Here is a 20,904-nt window from a genome sequence, read left to right on the forward strand (position 1 = left end):
TTTCTGAAGGAACGTGCTTTTCTTTCGTCACCATTGGACTAACTCCAGACAGGCTGATCTCCTGTCACCAAGTCACCCTTTATATAGATGTGAAGAGTTCCTGACACTGATCCAACTCCCTCAGAGCCAGCTGTCAGAGTGACAAGATGTCAGACACTCCTGTTTTAACAGTCAGCCAGTGCTCCCTGATTGTTAATCTGGTCCAATCATGGAATTCATATTCTATGAGGTCCACCAAGCTGACCTCATTACAATCACTACAGCCTTCACATTATGAATACCTTCTATCATGTTGTGTGGCACTATCACCATGCTAAATTGACAGACTTTGAACAGATCTAGCAACTCAAGACTGGACACCAATGATGCACTGTGGACCATTAACAGCAGCAGAATTGTACTCCAGCACAATCTGTAACCTCATGGCCTGGCATATTCCCAACTTAACCATTACCAGCAAGCCTGGAGATCAACCTTGGTTGAATGAAGAGTGCAGAAGAGCACGCCAGAAGCAACACCAGGCATACCAAAAAGTGAGGTGCTAATCTGGTGAAGCTACCAAACAGAACTGCTTGCATGCTAAACAGCATAAGCAGCAAGTGATAGACTTAGCTCAGCAATCCCACAGCTAGTGGATCAAAGGTAAGCTCTGCAGTTTAGCCGTATCTAGTCATGAATGGTGGTGGATAATAAAACATCTCACAGGAGGCGGAGGCTCCATAGAGGCTCCACAAATATCTGTCCTATCCAGGAGCAGCGGGAGACAGAACAGAGGTGACGTGGAGACCAGGAGGGTGCCAGGAAGGTAAGGACTTAGTATATATTTAGGCAGTGGCTAAACCTGAGATACTACACGTGTAGTATCTCCCTCCCATGCGCCCCCTCCTCTAACCAGAAGAAAAGGACTCTGTAAGGTAAGATTTTTATTTTTTCTTTATCTTTTCTTTCATATATTTAAGTGCATTGTTTGGTTTTAGTTAATTGATATAAAGCTAAGGCTTGCAATGGCAGGAGACCTCAGACCCGTGGCATGTGCCTCTTGTTCAATGTGGGAGCTCAGGGACGTGGCTGATGTTCCTGACTCTTACACTTGCAAGAAGTGCAGCTTTTGTTTGACTGCATAACGGCTCTGGAGCTGCAGATGGACTCACTGTGGAGCAACCACGATGCTGAGGAGGTTGTGGATAGTACATTTAGTGAACTGGCCACACCGCAGGTTAGAATTGCTGAGGGAGACAGTGAATGGGTGACCAAAAGGCAGAAAAAGAGTAGGAAGGCAGTGCAGCCACCCCCATCATGGCCATTCCCACTACCACTTCCGCCCCTCACAATTCCTCATGCATCACACCCGCCCCTCACATCATCGCTGATGCCACACACTAAGTGACATCTGCCACCCCTACTGCCATGTCTGCCACCACTTCTGCCCCCACCAACGCCACTCATCTGCATTCTGCTGACATGCCCCCCACAGACCCCTCTGTCACTATCCCCATCCCCCAGAACCCTGAGGGGAACACTACCCCTGCTCATGACTCCACCCCCATTCCCCCCACCATCACACCCACTAAAGTTACAGGTTCCGCCCCCACTCCCAGCTCCACACCCACACCAGATCCCAGCACCCAGCCCTGCCGAGTTTTCACCATCTCCCCAGACCTCCCCCTCACTGAGGACGAACGATCAGTCCTCAGCAAAGGACTCACCTTCATCCCCCTCCGTTCACACATCAATGAATTTAATACACGCCGTGATGTCGAACAATTCTTCCGTCGCCTCCGCCTCCGAGCTTACTTTTACAATCAGGGTTCCTGCCCACCTTCCGAGGGCCCCTTCGCCCACCTCCAACACACTGCATCCACCTGAACACACTGCGCTGGCCTATTACCTGCCTTTGACCTCTTCATTTCCAACTGCCGCTGGGACATTAACCGCCTCAACCTGTCTACCTACCTCCCCCACTCCAACCTCTCACCCTCACAACGCGCAGCCCTCCAATCCCTTTGCTCCAATCCCAACCTCACCATCAAGCCAGCGGATAAAGGGGCCGCAGTGGTAGTCTGGCGCACTGACCTCTATACCGCTGAAGCCAAACGCCAACTCGAGGACACCTCTTCCTGCTGTCCCCTCGACCATGACCCCACCCCCCCATCACCAAACCATCATCTCTCAGACCAGACAGAACCTCATCACAGCAGGAGATCTCCCACCCACAGCTTCCAACCTCATAGTCCGGGAACCCCGCACTGCCCGGTTCTACCTCCTTCCCAAGATCCAGAAGCCTAACTACCCTGGCCGACCCATTGTCTCAGCATGCTCCTGCCCCACTGAACTCATCTCGACCTACCTCGATACTGTCCTATCCCCCCTAGTCCAGGAACCCCCCACATATGTTCGAGACACCACCCACGCCCTCCACCTCCTCCAAGACCTCCGTTTCCCCAGCCCCCAATGCCTCATCTTCACCATGGATATCCAATCCCTCTACACCTACATCCGCCATGACCAGGGCCTCCAAGCCCTCCGTTATTTTCCTCTCCAGACATCCCCAACAGTACCCATCCATCGACACTCTCATTCGTTTGGCCGAACTGGTCCTCACCCTTAACAATTTCTCCTTCGAATCCTCCCACTTCCTCCAGACCAAACGGGTAGCCATGGGCACACGTATGGGCCCCAGCTATGCCTGTCTCTTTGTTGGCTACGTAGAACAGTCAATCTTCCGTAATTACGCCAGCACCACACCCCACCTCTTCCTCCGCGACACTGATGACTGCATTGGCATCACCTCGTGCTCCCGGGAGGAGGTTGAGCAATTCATCAACTTCACCAACACATTCCACCCTGACCTTAAATTTACCTGGACCATCTCTGACACCTACTTCCCCTTCCTGGACCTCTCCATCTCCATTAATGATGACCAACTTGACACTGACATTTTTTACAAACCCACCGACTCCTACAGCTACCTGGATTACACCTCTTCCCACCCTACCTCTTGTAAAAATGAAATCCCATATTCCCAATTCCTCCGCCTCTGCCGTATCTGCTCCCAGGAGGACCAGTTCCACCACAGAACACACCAGATGGCCTCCTTCTTTAGAGACCGCAATTTCCCTTCCCATGTGGTTAAAGGTGCCCTCCAACGCATCTCGTCCACATCCCGCATCTCCGCCCTCAGACCCCACCCCTCCAACTGGAACAAGAACAGAACGCCCCTGGTGCTCACCTTCCACCCTACCAACCTTCGCATAAACCAAATCATCCGCCGACATTTCCGCCACCTCCAAAAAGACCCCACCACCAGGGATATATTTACCTCCCGACCCCTTTCCGCCTTCCGCAAAGACCGTTCCCTCTGTGATTACCTGGTCAGGTCCACGCACCCCTACAACCCACCCTCCCATCCTGGCACCTTCCCCTGCCACCGCAGGAACTGTAAAACCTGCACCCACACCTCTCCCTCACCTCCATCCAAGACCCTAAAGAAGCCTTCCACATCCATCAAGTTTTACCTGCACATCCACTAATATCATTTATTGTATCCGTTGCTCCCAATGCGGTCTCCTCTACATTGGGGAGACTGGGCGCCTCCTAGCAGAGCGCTTTAGGGAACATCTCCGGGACACCTGCACCAATCAACCACACCGCCCCGTGGCCCAACATTTCAACTCCCCCTCCCACTCTGCCAAGGACATGGAGGTTCTGGGCCTCCTTCACCGCTTCTCCCTCACCACCAGACGCCTGGAGAAAGAACGCCTCATCTTCTGCCTCGGAACACTTCAACCCCAGGGCATCAATGTGGATTTCAACAGTTTCCTCATTTCCCCTTCTCCCACCTCACCCTAGTTCCAAACTTCCAGCTCAGTACTGTCCCCATGACTTGTCCGGACTTGTCCTATCTGCCTATCTCCTTTTCCACCTATCCACTCCACCTTCTCCTCACTGACCTATTACCTTCATCCCCTCCCCCACTCACCTATTGTACTCTATGCTACTTTCTCCTTACCCCCACCCTCATCTAGCTTATCTCTCCACGCTTCAGGCTCTCTTATTCCTGATGAAGGGCTTTTGCCCAAAACGTCAATTTCGCTGCTCCTTGGATGCTGCCTGAACTGCTGTGCTATTCCAGCACCACTAATTAAGAGTACAGGTGTCATCTCCCTCCAAAACAGGTATACCGTTTTGGATATTGTTGAGGGAGATGGCTCACCAGGAGAGGGCAGCAGTTGCCAGGATCATGGCACCATGGCGGGCACTGCTGTTCAGAAGGGTGGAAAGAAGACTCGTAGGGCCATAGTCAAAGGGGATTCTTTTGTGAGGGGAGTAGATAGGCGGTTCTGTGGCTGAAAATGGGACTCCCGGATGGTATGTTGCCTCCCTGGTGCTCGGGTGAGGGATGTCTCCGATCGGCTGCAGACTATTCTAAAAGGGAAGTGTGAACAGCCAGTTGTCTTGGTGCATATAAGCACCAATGATATAAGTAAAAAATGAGATGAGGTCCTGAAAGCAGAATTTAGGAAGCTAGGAGAGAAGTTAAAAAGGAGGACCTCAAAGGTAGTGATCTCGGGATTACTGCCAGTGTCACGTGCTAGCCAGCGTAGAAATGAAAAAAATATGCAGGATAAACATGTGGCTTGAGAGATGGTGTAGGAGGGAGAGGTTAAGATTTGTTGGACATTGGGACCGGTTCTGGAAGAGGTGGCACTATTACAAATTGGGCGGTCTACATCTGAACCAGACCGGAACCAATGTCTTTGGGGGAGGTTTTGCTACTGCTGTTGGGGAGGTTTTAAACTAATGTGGCAGGGGACTGGGAACAACAAGAGAAGACAAGTAGACAGTGAGGTGGAAACTGGAGACTGTAAGAATTGTGAAGACAGCATTAATATGGGGAAGAGTATGTAGAGAGCAGATGAACATAAAAGGACCGTGGCCTGAAGTGCATCTACTTTAATGCAAGGAGTATAATCAGTAAGGCAGATGAACAGAGGGTTTGGATTAGTGCCTGGGAGTGTGACGTTATTGCGATCACAGAGACTTGGTTGAAGGAAGGCCATGATTGGCAACTAAATATTCCAGGATGTAGATGCTTCAGACAGGACAGGGAGGGAACTAAAAGGAGGGGGAGGAGTTGCATTGCTGGTCAGGGATGATATCACGGCTGTGCTAAAGGAGGACACTATGGAGGGCTTGATCAGTGAGGAATTATGGGTGGAGCTGAGAAATAAGAAGGGTGCAGTTACATTGTTGGGGCTGTATTACAGGCCTCCCAACAGTGAGCGTGAGGTAGAAGAACAAATAGGTAAATAGATTATGGAAAGATGTAGAGGCAATGGTGATGGGAGATTTTAATTTTCCCAACACTGACTGGAATACACTTAGTGTCAGAGGTCTGGATAGGGTAGAATTTGTAAGAAGTGTCCAGGAGAGTTTTCTAGAACAGTATGTCAATAGTCCGATGAGGGAAGGGGCCATATGGGACCTGGTGTTGGGGAACGAGCCAGGCCAGATGGTAGGAGTTGCGGTGGGGGATTTCTTTGGGAACAGTGACCACAATTCTGTAAGTTTGCGAATAATCGTAGACAAAGATGAGACTGGTCCTTTGGGAAGAGTACTAAACTGGGCCAAGACCAATTATATCAAAATTAGGCAGGAGCTGGGAAATGTGGATTGGACACAGCTATTTAAAGGGAAGTTCACATTTGAGATGTGGGAGGCTTTCAAAGATAGGTTAAAGATAGTGCAGAAGAGGCATGTCCTGTTGAAAGCAAAAGATAGGAAAGGCAAGGTTCGTGAACCGTGGATGACAGGAGAAATTGTATGACTAGCCAAGAGGAAAAGGGAAGCGTACGAAAGGGCCAGGCAGATAAGAATGGAAATGGGCCCTGGAGGAATATCTGAAGAGTAGGATCAGTCTTAAACGAGGAATCAAGCGGGCTAAAAAGGGGTCATGAAATAGCCTTAGCGAGCAGAATTAAGGAGAATCCCAAAGCCTTTTATTCTTATATAAGAAGCAAGCAGGTAACTAGACAAAGGATTGGTCCACTAAAGGATAATGAAGGAAGGTTGTGTATCGAACCTGAGAAAATGGGTGAGATTCTGAATGATTACTTTGCATCAGTGTTCACTGAGGGGAGGGACATGAAGAATGTTGAGATTAGAGATAGAAGTATGATTACTCTGGATCACGTTGACACAAGTAGGGAAGATGTGTTGGGTAGGCTGGAGGTTATTAAGGTGGACAAATCCCCAGGACTGGATGGGATCTATGCCAGGTTGCTGAGGGAGGCGAGACAGGAAATAGCTAGGGCCCCGACAGATATCTTTGTGGCATCCTTAAACACAGGTGAGGTGCCGGAGGACTGGAGGGTTGCTCATGTTGTTCCCCCTGAACAAAAGTAGTAGTAGGGATATTTCGGGTAACTACAGACCAATGAGCCTGACGTCAGTGGTGAGAAAGATGCTGGAGAAGGTAGTGAGGGATAAAATCTATTTATATTTAGAAAAGAATGGACTTATCGGTGATAGGCAACATGGGTTTGTGCGGGGGTGATCGTGCCTTACCAACTTAATAGAATCCTTTGAGGAAGTGACCAAGTTGATAGATGAAGGAAGGGCTGTAGATGTCATATACATGGACTTTAGTAAGGCGTTTGAGAAGGTTCCCCATGGTAATCTAATAGAGAAAGTGAAGTCACATGGTGTGCAAGGTGTTCTAGCTAGGTGGGTAAAGAACTGGTTGAGCAACAGGAGACAGAAAGTAGTAGTTGAAGGGAGTTTCTCGAAATGGAGAAAGGTGACCAGTGATGTTCCACAGGGATCAGTGCTGGGGCCACTGTTGTTCGAAATATACATAAATGATCTGGAAGAGGGCACTGTTGGTATGATCACTAAGCTTGCAGATGACACCAAGATTGGTGGAGTAACAGAAAGCAGAGACTGTCAAAGAATACAGGAGAATATAGATAGACTGCAGAGTTGGGTGGAGAAGTGGCTGATGGAGTTCAATCCAGGCAAATGTGAGGTGATGCATTTTGGGAAGTCTAATTCTAAAGCGAATCATACAGTAAACGGAAGGGCTTTAGGAAAAGTTGATGAGCAGAGAGATCTGGGAGTTCAGGTCAATTGTACCCTGAAGGTGGCTGCACAGGTGGATAGAGTGGCCAAGAAGGCATATGGTATGCCTGCCTTCATCGGATGGGGTATTGAGAATAAGAGCTGGCAGGTCATGTTAAAATTGAACACGATGTTGGTTTGGCCGCATTTAGAATACTGTGTACAGTTCTGGTTGCCATATTACCTAAAGGATGTGGGTACTTTGGAGAGGGTGCAGAGAAGGTTTACGAGGATGTTGCCTGGTATGTAAGGTGCTGACTACAAAGAGAGGTTGAGTAGGTTAGGTTTGTTTTCATTTGAAAAAAGGAGATTGAGGGGGGGAGCCTGATTGAGGTTTACAGAATCAAGAAGGATATAGACAGGATAGACAGAGATAAGCTTTTTCCCAGGGTGAAGGATTCAATAATGAGAGGTCACACTTTCAAGATGAAAGGTGAAAAGTTTAAAAGGGATACACACGGCAAGTACTTTACACAGAGGGTGGTAGGTGCCTGGAACGCGTTGCCAGCAGAGGTGGTAGAGGCAGACACGGTAGATTCATTTAAGATGAGTCTGGACAGAAGCGTGAGTAGGTGGGGAGCAGAGGGATACAGATGCTTAGGAATTGGGTGGCAGGTTTAGACAGTACATTTAGATTGGCTCAGACTTGGAGGGCCGAAGGGTCTGTTCCTGGGCTGTAAATTTTCTTTGAGGATGGAGATAAACAAAGAACAATGATGGAAGAGCCCAACACATCAGTGCAAAAGATGAGGCTGCAACATTCACAACAATATGCAGTTAGAAGTGCCAAGTGGATGATCTATCACAGCCTTCTCCAGTGGTCCCTGGTGTTACAGATGCCAGTCTTCAGCCACATGGTATCAGGAAACGAGGAGGCACTGGATACTAGAATGGCTATCAGCCCTGACAACATTCTGGCAATACTACTGAAGACTTGCGCTCCAGAACTTACTGCTTCACTAGCCAAATGATTCCAGTACAGTTGCAACACTGGCACCTACCCGACCATGTGGAAAACTGCCCACAAAATGTACTGTACACAAAATGCATAACTAATCCAATCCGGCCAATTACTGCCCTATCACTCTACTCTCATTCATCGGTAAAATGATGGAAGGTGTCATCAACAGTGTTATCAAACAGTATCTGCTCAGCTCAGTGATGCCCAGTTTGGGTTCTGTCAGGGCAACTCAGGTCCTGATCTCATTATACCTTGTTTCAAACATGGACAAAGAACTGAATTCCAGAGGTGAAGTGAGAGTGATAGCCTTTGACGTCAAGGTCACATTCAGTCAATATGGCATATAGAAAGATGGTTGTGGTTGTTGCAGATCAGTGATCTCAGGCTCCAGGAATCACTACAGCTGTTCTTCAGGGTAGTGTCCTAGGTCCATGCATCTTCCTCTGTTTCATCGATTACCTTCCCTCCATCATAAGGTCAGGAGGGAGAGAAGCTCAGCAATGATAGCATAATGTTCAGCACACCATTTGCAACTCCTCAGATACTGAAGCAAATCCAACAAGATCTAGACAATATCAGGTTTAAGCTGACTAGTGGCAAGGAAAATTCATGCAGCATGAATATCAGGCCATGACCAGCTCTAATAAGAGACAATCTAATTATTGCTCATGGATATTCAATGGTCTTATCATTATTGAATCTCCCACTATTAATAACTTTAGGATTATCAATTGACCAGAAACTCACCTGGACTCATTCCTAATTCCTTGTAGCTTTAATTTAAGCTACAAATTGCTAAAGGGAAAACAGGATGATAAAATACATTATATAAAAGAACATCACTTACTGGAAATGGCTCTTGCCAACTTGCTCCAACAATAGATGGCCTGATTATGGCAATATTCAAATCCTCACTCTCTTGCTGCACCACATACTCTGCGAGTGCCTTTGTATAAGTGTATGTGTTTGGCCGGTCTCCAATCAGTTTGGGGGTGATGTCTTGGATCATGCTATCATCCATCCACCTTGAAAAAAAAGATTCATTATATACCATGAGATATGATAAAAGGATTCCTTACTATGGCTAACCATTACAGACAATTGGTTAATTAAATACAGGAGAGATTGGGGATGGAACAAGGAACATTCTGAATTTTTCATTCTTTTAGTGATGGAACAAGCAAAAGTACAACAAAAATAAAACCACTTGGAGACATGGGAGGGATAATGCAAAAGCAGATTATCCCTTTCCAAGAAATGTCTATAACAGTATAACACTTAAGACCACTTTGCCAATTTTTCCTTTTTCACAGTTGGAAATGTAAAGAAAATTATTTAATAGATTTTAGACAAGCAAAATTATTGGAACTGTTACAAAGTTCAAATGTCTGTCAGAACTCAGAGGATTAAATAGTTGAGCTTAAATGGCTTATGACTTTACATCACAAATGAACCTGAATGATTAATACACTTGAGGTGAAATTGTGAGATAGAAATTTTATAAAAAGGAAATTCTAATATAATTTACAAAACATCATGAATTGAAAACATTATACATTTCTTCTTTGTTAAGTGTTTGAGGGGAATTATGATATTGTGCAAACAGCAGTTTAATGGCTAATTGCAGAGCAGACAGTGGAATGTGTGACAGTGAATTTCCTGTGCTGAGCTGACTGAGTCCCAAATGAGACGTTCCACTAAAACTTCACAAACCTAACCCAAACCTAACCTCAATAATGTCTCACTATGAAATTTGTACCTCAACACTGTCTTAATACTTTAGAGTTACGACGATATTGAGTCAGTGACTTCTCCAGAAAGCTTCTGGTTTTTAACAGAAACAGTATTTCTGCCCTGATATGCCAGGTTCTCTTGGGGAAAAAATCTCCTTAGCAGATTTAATCTTGCAAAAGCCTGAAGAAGCTAAATTGAATAATCCTTGAAATGGGCGTTTAGATCATGAAGCATGGTTAACCCATGCCTATGCAAAGGGATGCAAGCAGCATGAACTTCACAACCAACCATAATAGAACATGTAGCCACTCTAAACCTGAAATTGAGTGACAACAGGAAAATAATGCATTTGGACTGGAGCATGGGCTTGAAATGGTGAAGAGGTGTTGAAGTGCAGGAAGAATCTACAAAAAATGGCATTGCAAGCCAGGCAATATGTCCCATTGTTCCCCGATGCCTTGTTGCAGCAGTGCACAGAAGGAGAAGCGCTCCTCTTCACTCAGGAGCTGGGGGAATCTCAGTGGAGATGATGAGTGGATAATCGGAGCAAGTAACTGTTGTGGTCATCACCAGCACTCTAGCCCTGAGCCCTGGATGCAGTGCAGAAAGGAATTTGATGACCTTACACAAGACAGCAAGGTCTCTGAATGTATATCACATTCCACCAACTGCACCACTAGCCTTACCCAATGATGTATTCATCACAGCTTTCACTCACCTACCAACAATTCCTACCAAAAATGACTCATTATTCACATTCATAGTCTCACCTAACACATGGCACTGCTGCAAGCTGCATATTCATATCATGCATCCATTGCTAGCTACACAGCTGTGGCAGGTACATCACTCAAATACATTGCACCACACTCACAGATAGATTTCCTCTCTCCTGCAGGCCAAAGTGGTCCATCGGAGGGAGCAGAGGCCACCTAACTGTTCTGGGTGAGTGACAGAGCAGGCAAGCCTGCCTGTGCTCATCCTTTTGCAGTAGATAATGCTGAGCATCACTAGAGTGGCTGTCACTGAGGTACTGGCTCACAGTGTGGTCAAAGCCATCAAGAATGTTTCTGCCTAATTCAGTTCATTCACTTTTTTCTCAGAATCTGTTTTGATTTACAATCTGCAAACAATGTACTGACAGACCTTTTGGTTCCGTTATGCCAACTTTGTCCCATGCTTCCATTCTTTTAGATAACTAAGAGCTATACCCAAAATGAACAACTTCATATTTTTCCACATTATTCTTGATTTGCCCATTTTTCACCCACTAACATAACCTATCAATAGCACTCTGTAAATTGTTTGTATCCCTCTTGCAAATTGCCTTTCCACCTATTTTTGCATCATCTGCAAATTTGACAACAGTATATTTGTTTCTCTCCTTTCAAGTCATTAATGTATATTTTAAACAGTTGTGAAGTCAGTACTGATCCCTGTAGAACCCCACTGGTCACAACTCACCACCCTGAAAAAGATTCCCTTATCCCAACTCACTGTTTCCTGCCCTCCAGGCAAATCTCTGTCTATGTCAGTGTACTACCTCAGGGCACCATGGACTCTTCTTCTGTTATGACTGACCTAGGCAATGTTTGCTGACACCGACAACTACTGTCAACTATGCGCACTCATTCAGGAATGCACAGTTCCAAATACTGTTGTCATCATCTACCCTTTACTTGAAATGTCATACACAAATGTATTACTGTACATTTGCAGTGCCGTGTGCAGGATTTTTAACCAGACTTCTGATGGAGAGAGGGTACGGGCATGGATGGAGACCCCTGGTTTCAGCAAGAAGGGCATAGGGCTCAGAACCCAGAGTTGGGAGCAACAATGGAAGCCCAGGGATCAGGAAGGTAGGGGAGAGACAAGGAGAGTCCAGAAGCTAGGAGGCCTCCTGTCCATCTTTCCCTTCCGCACCCACCCCAGCTCTCTGCCACTACTCCCCCAACAATCCCACCCCACCACCATCTTCCCCTCTTGTTCTTTCCCTCTTACCGGGTCCTCCTGATCTCTCTCTCTCTCCCCACTGGTGCTGATCTCTCTCTCTCTCCCCACTGGTGCTGATCTCTCTCTCTCAACACATGGTCCTGAGCTCTAGACCCAATTTATCCTAATCTCCTGCCCTTGGGCTCGATCCCTTCACAACCCCATCCTGATGTCTCCTCCCACCACCCTTCCACCATCCTGATATCTTCAACAGCCCCGTCCCGATCTCTTATCCTCATTGCCCTGTCACATTTCCCATAATCTGCGCACATAAAATTAAAAATGGCATCTAGCACACATGCATCAGTGTCAGCAAACATAGCCATTGACTTAACCTTCTGTGAGGTACCTTGTCAAATGGCTTCTAAAAGTCCAAATACAACATATCTATCGTTTCCCCTCGATCCACTCTGGTTGAGACTTCCTTGGAAAATTGTAATAAATTAGATACAATTTCCCTTTCAGGAAGCCATACTGACTATTTGCTTTGATTGTGATTTTCCAATGTTAGGTCTATATCTACCCTCCCTTTTCAAATAGGGTGTCACATTGACAGTTTTCCAATCCTCCTGTACTTTTCTACAATCCAAGGATTTTTGGAAAATTACAACCAATGTATCCACTATCTCTATACTTTGTTTTAGGATCCTACAAATCAAGCCATCAAGGCCAGGGGACTTATCTCTCTTTAGTACCCTGAGTTTGTATAACACCCCATTTCTAGTGATGGCTATTGTACTTAATTGCTTACTTGTATTCTTTAGTATTAATGGGATGTTCAGCGTTTACATCAACAGAGCCGAACGCAAGTTAGTTAAACTCAACTCCTTAGCATGTCACCAGTTCCTAGCTCAATCTCCAGTGATCTGCACTTGCAGCATTGTCAATTTGCTCCTCTCATTCTGCCTCTTAACCCAGATGGCAAGAACATTTACAAGTCTTACTTGGCACAATTAGCAATTTATTAGAATTGTTTTTTTTTTCACTTCTATGTTTACTGGCAAGACAAACTTTACCTTTCTGAAATTGCACAGCTCTCTCTCACCTCGAAGCAGAGGCAAATTGAAACTTCCAACTGTCACACAAATCCTAATTTCCAAATACTGTATAATCAAATAACAGCACATCAGAGTAATGTATGGGTCTATTGTTGACCATTGAAAGATTTTGCAGTTCCTATCAGATGTGGCACGGTGGCACAGTGGTTAGCACTGCTGCCTCACAGCGCCAGAGACCCGGGTTCAATTCCCGCCTCAGGCGACTGACTGTGTGGAGTTTGCACATTCTCCCCGTGTCTGCGTGGGTTTCCTCCGGGTGCTCTGGTTTCCTCCCACAGTCCAAAGATGTGCAGGTCAGGTGAATTGGCCATGCTAAATTGCCAGTAGTGTTAGGTAAGGGGTAGATGTAGGGGTATGGGTGGGTTGCGTTTCGGCGGGGCGGTGTGGACTTGTTGGGCCGAAGGGCCTGTTTCCACACTGTAAGTAATCTAATCTAATCTAAATGTGCATGTCGAGTTGTATTCTGGTAAATTTGTCAGATAGGACTTACGATAGCCATAGTGGAATTAATTTAACACTAGTGCAATAAATATTTTTGTTTCAGCAGGCCATTAAGAATGTAATTCTCAAAAATCAATTTTATTTGGCTTCTCTCAAATACTTTAATCATGTAATTGTTTGACATCAATATTTGATAGCTTAAAGTGGTTGTAATATTCGTACTTGAAAGAAGAGAACTCCGCATTTGGGAATATTTCCAAGCATTAAGGCTACCATCAGACAAAAAAAAATTCCATTTCCTTCAAGGATACTATTAAGTGAAAGTAATCATGCTGAATGTTGCCAGTGGCTGTCAAAGTCAATGTTACCTTCAATATTTATTTACAAAAACTGATCTAGATTAGCACTGAGGCATTGCTCAGGCTCTTGCTACACTTGTATCGAGCAGGTCTATCATGCATTCCTTCAGGACAACAATGTCAGGAGAAGGAAACAGTGGCCCAGATATTCTGATGGCTAGTCAATGGAGCAGCACAGACTGGATTTGCAATGTCAGGACTCTGCAGAATCCCAGATGCACCAATTCCCTTTTCCAGAAACCTCCAAAAGAATTAATTGAAGCTGGAGACTTCAGAATTAAGGCCCAGGCATGTTAATAGTCAATCAGGAAAAGTTAGACAATTTAAAGACTCAGTCTAACTCCTAGGTAACTATAAAGCAGACCCCCTAACTAGGAGACACCCAAGTATTGCCAACTACACCTGAACCTCACACGTATTTTATACAAGCACCCTTTCACAGGGGCTGTCAAGGTTTTTGGCTGTGCTACTTTTAAATCTGTTCTACATTTCAATCTCAGAACACTGCCAAAGAAGGCATAATTTAACTTATTCCGATAATCCTGCTCCATAAGGAACGACCTGTGCTTGTCATTTCTGAATGAGCCAAGACTGCATAACAGAAAAATAAGAATGGAATGGCAATCTGAGCATGGTCTGAACCAGTATCAATTGTAGCCATCTTGCCACTTAGGCTTTCCGGCCTAATTCTGTGTCATGCACAAGGCACATGCACAGGGAATAAAGCTCCATTCTGGAACCTACCAATGGCAGGAGGGTGATGATGTCAGTGGTTATCAATTTCAGAGAACAGGTCGTGATCTAAGTACAGGAAGGAAGCTGCTATAGCACCGATTATATCTTTAAAATGAGGCTTACGATTTGGGAGGACAGGAAGTCTGACACAGCAGTCAAGTGTCAAGGTCCTGCAGCTTTACCGGTAACTGGCGACGGTGTCGGGACTGCAAACAAACCAGCAGCATAGAAATGTTTGCAGCTCTCACAAAAACACAGAGCTGAAATAACGGAAGGAATAATGGAATGCTTTGAAGCTGAAAATATACAAGGGCTATAGACAAAAACGACCTACTTCAAGCTCCCCTGACTCTTGCCAAGGATCACTTTGAAAGCAACATTCCCTGACCAGTACAATTCATGGCTTGTGGGTGGATTAAGGAAATGGTTACAGCTGACACAAAAATGCTTTTGAGTCCTGACAATGCTTCTTGCAAATATTTAACCATCACTCTCTCATCTCTGGTGAGGGGACTAGCCACCTAAAATAGACTCTGACTGAAAATTGGAACTATGGTCTTCCAGTTAAAAAAATGGTGTTTCTATTTCAATTTCCAACCTGTTACCACACCATTTACAGGAATTAACATTATTGTAGTAAGTTTAAAAAATCAGCTCATGATTTAAACACCGACATCATACAAGTCAGCATTATTCCCTAGAAGGTTCCATGATTTTTATAGGCATTTGATTATTTAACACAGTGAAAGAGTTCTTCTAGCAGTACAGGATGGCACGATGCACCAAAATGTCTTGATACCAAAGTAGGTGCCATGGGCAGAATCAATGCTTCAGTTTGAGGAATCTTACACTATAATCAGAATTATCCACTTTACCATTGATATTTCTTACCTGAATTAATTGGGGCAGCAATGTATAATATCACAGCTCACTGGGGTAATATGTTGGAAATCAAGTCCCACTATTCCCTGATTCATCACAAAAGTCAAAGATCTTAATATAAATTATAAAATTCTTTACCCGATTTTCAGAGCCAGATTGATAGAAAGCATAGACCTGTTTTCTGTATTTAGAAAATATTACTGTTTATTACAAGTAAACAGTTGTAACCTATCGGCTTATATCACTTCTATTTACAACTCCAATACACTTATAGACTCCCCCTGCACGTACACAGACAGTGACAGATGTATAGACAGAGAGAAAAAGACATGGACCAAAGGAAGAACTGGCAAGTTAGTTCTTGCTGATCTGAAAGTTGTTTCTTGACTTCCCGATTCTAAATGCTTTGCAAGAGGCACAGATTGACTGGTTTACTTTTAATTGGCAAATCAGAGAAACTACAGCTCACAGCTTATAGCAATTGCTGAAGAAAAGATGAACTACTTTCTTCAGGTTTAACATGAGTTTTGACTGCAGAGAACAGAGAGACACTCCCTGAGATAGTGGAGAGTAAACCCTTCTCTGTATCTTGTTCCCAGCCCTCAGCTTTTAAGTTCCTAATAACAATCACATAGTTGTTGACACACAAAAGGTCCCTTATCATCAGTAACCAGTCACTAATCCATAGACCAATCAACATGCTACAAAATGTCTGAACTATGACCTGGTCTTGTTGTCATAATAATTTTATGGCTGGTCCAGTTCAGTTTCTAATCAGTGGTAATCTTTAGAATGTTAATAGATGGAAATTTAATGATGGCAATTCCATTAAATGTCAAGGGGACATTATTGAAATCTCTTGTGTTGAAGATGGTCATAGCCTAACAATTGCGTGGCATAGTTGTTACTTGCCATTTACAAGAACAAGCATAAATGTTGTTCGTGTCTTGCTGTATATGGTTGGTGCTGAATGGTGCTGAACAATGTGCAATCATCAAAGAACATTTGCAATGCTGAAGTTACAATAGAATGCCATTGGTGATTCATCTCAGCTTTCTGCAGAGGTCCCTAGCATCAGAGATGCCAATCTTCAGCCAATTTAATTCACTCTACATAATCTCAAGAAATGGCTAGGGTCACTGGATACCAAAGCTATGGGCCGTGACAATATTCTGCCATTAGTACCGAAGGCATGTGTTCCAGAATGTCTGTGCCCTAGTCATACTTTTCTAATACAGTTTCAACATTGAGATTTGCTCGACAACGTGGTAACCTATTCACTAATGCTCAGTTTAGGTTTCAGCAGGGCCACTCAGCTCCTGACCACATTACAGAATCGGTTCAAACATGGGCAAATAAGCTAATTTCTGAGATGAGATGAGGTGAGTTGAGGGTGACTGCTCTTTACATCAAAGCCACATTTGACCAAATGTGGCATCAAGGAGCTCTAACAAAGCTGGAGTCAATGGAAATCAGGGAGAAAGCTCTGCCATTTGGAGTGATACTTGTGGTTGTTGCAGGTCAGTCATCCCATGTCCAAGACTTCTCTGCAAGAGCTCCTCAGGATAGGGTCCTTGATCCAACTATCTCCAAATTCTTCATCAATGTCTTTCTGTCCACCATTAGGTCAAAAGTAGAATATTCACTGGTGACTGGACATTGAACAGCATTTGCAAATCCTGACACTGAAACAGTCTACATCAAATGTAGCAAGATGTGACAATATTTATCTTTGGGCTAACAACTAGCAAGAAATATTCACAGAACATAACTGCCAGACAATGACCATCATCAACAAGAGAGAACCTATCCATCACTCATTGACATTCTTTAGAAAGACGAGGTCACGGTAATCATGGAGACTTCAATATGCAGGTGGACTGGGTGAACTGGGTAGATCCAAAGAAAGGGAATTCATGGAATACTTACAGGATGGCTTTTTGGAACAGCTTGTGATGGAGCCCACAAGGGAGGAGACTATTCTTGACTTAATGCTTTGTAATGAGCCAGACTTTATCAGAGATCTTAAAGTAAGGGAACATTTCAGAGGCAGTGATCATAATATGGTAGAGTTCAGCCTGCAGTTTGAAAGAGAGAAGGCAAAATTGGATGTAATGGTGTTACAGTTAAATAAAGGTAATTACAAGGGCATGAGAGAGGAACTGACAAAAATTGACTGGAAGCAGAGCCGCGTGGGGAAGACAGTAGAGCAACAATGGCAGGAGTTTCTGGGTATAATTGAGTACACAGTACAGAGATTCATCCGAAAGAAAAGAAAGATTATCTGGGGAGGGATTGGACAGCCATGGCTGACAAAGCAAGTCAGGAAATGTATCATAGAAAAAGAGAGAGTCTATAAAGTGGCCAAGAGCACAGGGAAATCAGAAGATTGGAAAGGCTAAGAAAACAAACAGCGGATAACAAAGAGAGAAATAAGGAAGGAGAGGATCAAATATGAAGGTAAGCTAGCCAGTAATATAAGAAATGATAGTAGACATTTCTTTCAATACATAAGGAACAAACGAGAGGGAGAAGTAGAAATTGGGCCACTCCAAATTGATGCAGGAAGGCTAGTGATGACGGATTAGGAAATAGCTGAAGAACTTAATGAATACTTTGTGTCAGTCTTCATAGTGGAAGACATGAGTAATATCCCAACAATTAAGGAAAGTCAAGGGGCAGAGTTGAGTATAGTATCCATTACAAAAGAGAAAGTCTTAGAAAAGCTAAAAGCTCTAAAACTTGATAAATCTCCTGGCCCCAATGGGCTACATCCTAGAGTTCTGAGGGAGGTGGCTGAAGAAATAGGAGAGGCGTTGGTTGTAATCTTTCAAAAATCACTGGAGTCAGGGAAAGTCCCAGATGATTGGAAAATCCCTGTTGCAAACCCCTTGTTCAAGAAAGGATCAGGATAAAAGATGGAAAATTATAGGCCGATTAGCCTAACCTCGGTTATAGGTAAAATTCTAGAATCCATCATTAAGGATGAGATTTCTAAATTCTTGAAAGTGCAGGGTCAGATTAGAAGAAGTTAGCATGGATTTAGTTAGGGGAGGTCATGCCTGACAAACCTGTTAGAATTCTTTGAAGAGGTAACAAATAGGTTAGACCAGGGAAACCCAGTGGATGTTATCTATCTACACTTCCAAAAGGCCTTTGATAAGGTGCCTCATGGGAAGCTGCTGAGTAAGGTGAGGGCCCATGGTATTCAAGGTGAGCTACTGGCATGGATTGGGGATTGGCTATCTGACAGAAGGCAGAGAGTTGGGATAAAATGTTCCTTTTCAGAATGGCAGCTAGTGTCAAGTGGTGTCCCGCAGGGTTCAGTGTTGAGGCCGCAGCTGTTCACTTTATATATTAATAATCTGGATGAAGGGATTGGGGACATTCTGTCGAAGTTCGCCAATGATACGAAGTTAGGTGGACAGGCAGGTAGTTCTGAGGAGGTGAGGAGGCTGCAGAAAGATTTAGACAGTTTAGGAGAGTAGTCCAGGAAATGGCTAATGTAATTTCAACATAAGCAAATGTGAGGTCTTGCACTTTGGAAAAAAGAATACAGGCATGGACTATTTTCTAAATGGTTAGAAAATTCATAAAGCCAAAATACGAAGGGATCTGGAAGTGTTAGTCCAGGATTCTCTTAAAGGTTGACTTGCAGGTTGAGTCCGTGATTGAGGAAGTGAATATAATGTTGTCATTTATCTCAAGAGGGTTGGAATATAAAACATGTGCTACTGAGACTTTACAAAGCTATGGTTAGGCCCCATTTGGAATACTGTGTCCAAATTTGGGCCCCACACCTCAGGAAGGACATACTGGCACTGCAGCATGTCCAGCGGAGATTCATATGGATGACCCTGGAATGGTAGGCCTAACATACGACAAACGGCTGAGGATCCTGGGATTGTAACCATTAGATTTTAGAAGGTTGAGGGGAGATCTAATACAAACTTACAAGATAATGCATGGCTTAGAAAGGGTGGACGCTGGGAATTTATTTCCGTTAGGCGGGGAGACAAGGACCCATGGGCACAGCCTTAAAATTAGAGGGGGTCAATTTACAACGGAAATGAGGAGACATTTCTTCAGCCAGGGAATGGTGGGCCTGTGGAATTCACTGCCACAGAGCACAATGGAGGCCGGGACGTTAAATGTCTTCAAGGCAGAGATTGATAAATTCTTGACCTCGCAAGGAATTAAGGGATACGGGGAGAGTGTGGGTAAGTGGAGTTGAAATGCCCATCAACCATGATTGAATGGTGGAGTGGACTTGATGGGCCAAATGGCCTTACTTCCACTCCTATGTCTTATGGTCTTATGGACATTCAATGGCATGACCATCACTGAATTCCTCACTGTCAACATTCTGCGTGTTACCATTGCTCAGGAATGGAACTGGACTAGCCTGGATGAGGGAAAGAGGGATAATCCAGGAAACAACAGACCAGTGAGTCTCATATCAGTGGTTGGGAAGCTGCTGGAGAGAATTGTTATGGATAGGATTTACACATTTTTGGAAAATAACGGTCTAATTAGGGACAGTCAGGTATGGCTCTGTGTAGGGCAGGTCGTGTCTTACTAACTTGACTGAATTTTTTGAGGAGGTGGCAACGGTGAATCGATGAGGGTAGAGCAGTGGATGTTGTTCACATGGATTTTAGTAAGGCTTTCGACAAGGTCCCTCATGATAGGCTCATCCACAATATTAAGATGCATGAGATCAACAGTGGCTTAGCCACATCGACTCAGAATTGGCTTGCCCATAGAAGGAAGAGGGCACTGGTGAAAGGGTGTTTTTCAGGCTGGAGGTCCATGACTGGAGGTGTTCTACAGGGATTCATACTGAGACCTCTGATGTTTGTGACATATATAAATGAATTCAATGAAAGTGTAGATGGGTGGCTTAGTAAATTTACAGATGATACAATTATTGGTGGAGTTGTGGATAGTATAGAAGGTTGTCATAGGACACAGTGGGATATAGATAACTGCAGATATGGGTGGAGAATTGGCAGATGGCGTTTAGTCTGAGTAAGTGTGAAGTGCTGCACTTTGGGAGATAAAATGTTAAGAAAAAGTATGGCAGTTAATGGCAGGACTCTGTTCAGCATTGATATACAGAGGGATCTTAGGATTTAAGTCTATAGCTCCCTGAAAGTAGCCACGCAAGTAGTTTGGGTGGTAAAGAAGGCATATGGCACGCTTGTCTTTATTGGTCAGGGAATTGAGTACAAGAGTCAGGATGTCATGTTGCAGCTTTATAAGACATTCGTTTGGCCACACTACAGTACTACATTCAATTCTGGTCGCCACATTCCAGCAGGGAGGTGGAGGCTTTCGAGACAGTGCAGAAGAGTTTTTCCAAGATGCTGCCTGGATTAGAGAATATGAGCTATAAGGAGAGGCTAGAAAAATTGGGTAGTTTTCTCTTGAGCAGCAGAGGCTGAGGGGAGACTTGTTGGCTGCCTCCCCAACAACACTCAAGAGGTTTGACACAACCCAGGACAAAGCACCTGCTTGATTGGTTCCACATCCACAAACATTCAGTCACTCCACCACTGTTACTCAGGAGCAGCAATGTGTTCCACAGACAAGATGCACTGCAGAAATTCACCAAGGCTCC

General features: G+C 44.5%; 1 protein-coding gene across 1 annotated transcript in view; it reads right to left on the bottom strand.

Moving 5' to 3' along the window:
• Positions 1 to 20,904, bottom strand: part of LOC140458063 (fatty acyl-CoA reductase 1) — a 199,017-nt gene that overhangs the window by 32,655 nt on the left and 145,458 nt on the right. The window contains exon 5 of the mRNA XM_072552107.1: positions 8,928 to 9,105. Coding sequence (XP_072408208.1) covers positions 8,928 to 9,105 — 178 coding nt within the window. The remainder of the gene's footprint in view (positions 1 to 8,927; positions 9,106 to 20,904) is intronic.

The sequence above is a fragment of the Chiloscyllium punctatum genome, chromosome 32, assembly GCF_047496795.1.
Source record: "Chiloscyllium punctatum isolate Juve2018m chromosome 32, sChiPun1.3, whole genome shotgun sequence".
Classification (NCBI taxonomy): Eukaryota; Metazoa; Chordata; class Chondrichthyes; order Orectolobiformes; family Hemiscylliidae; genus Chiloscyllium; species Chiloscyllium punctatum.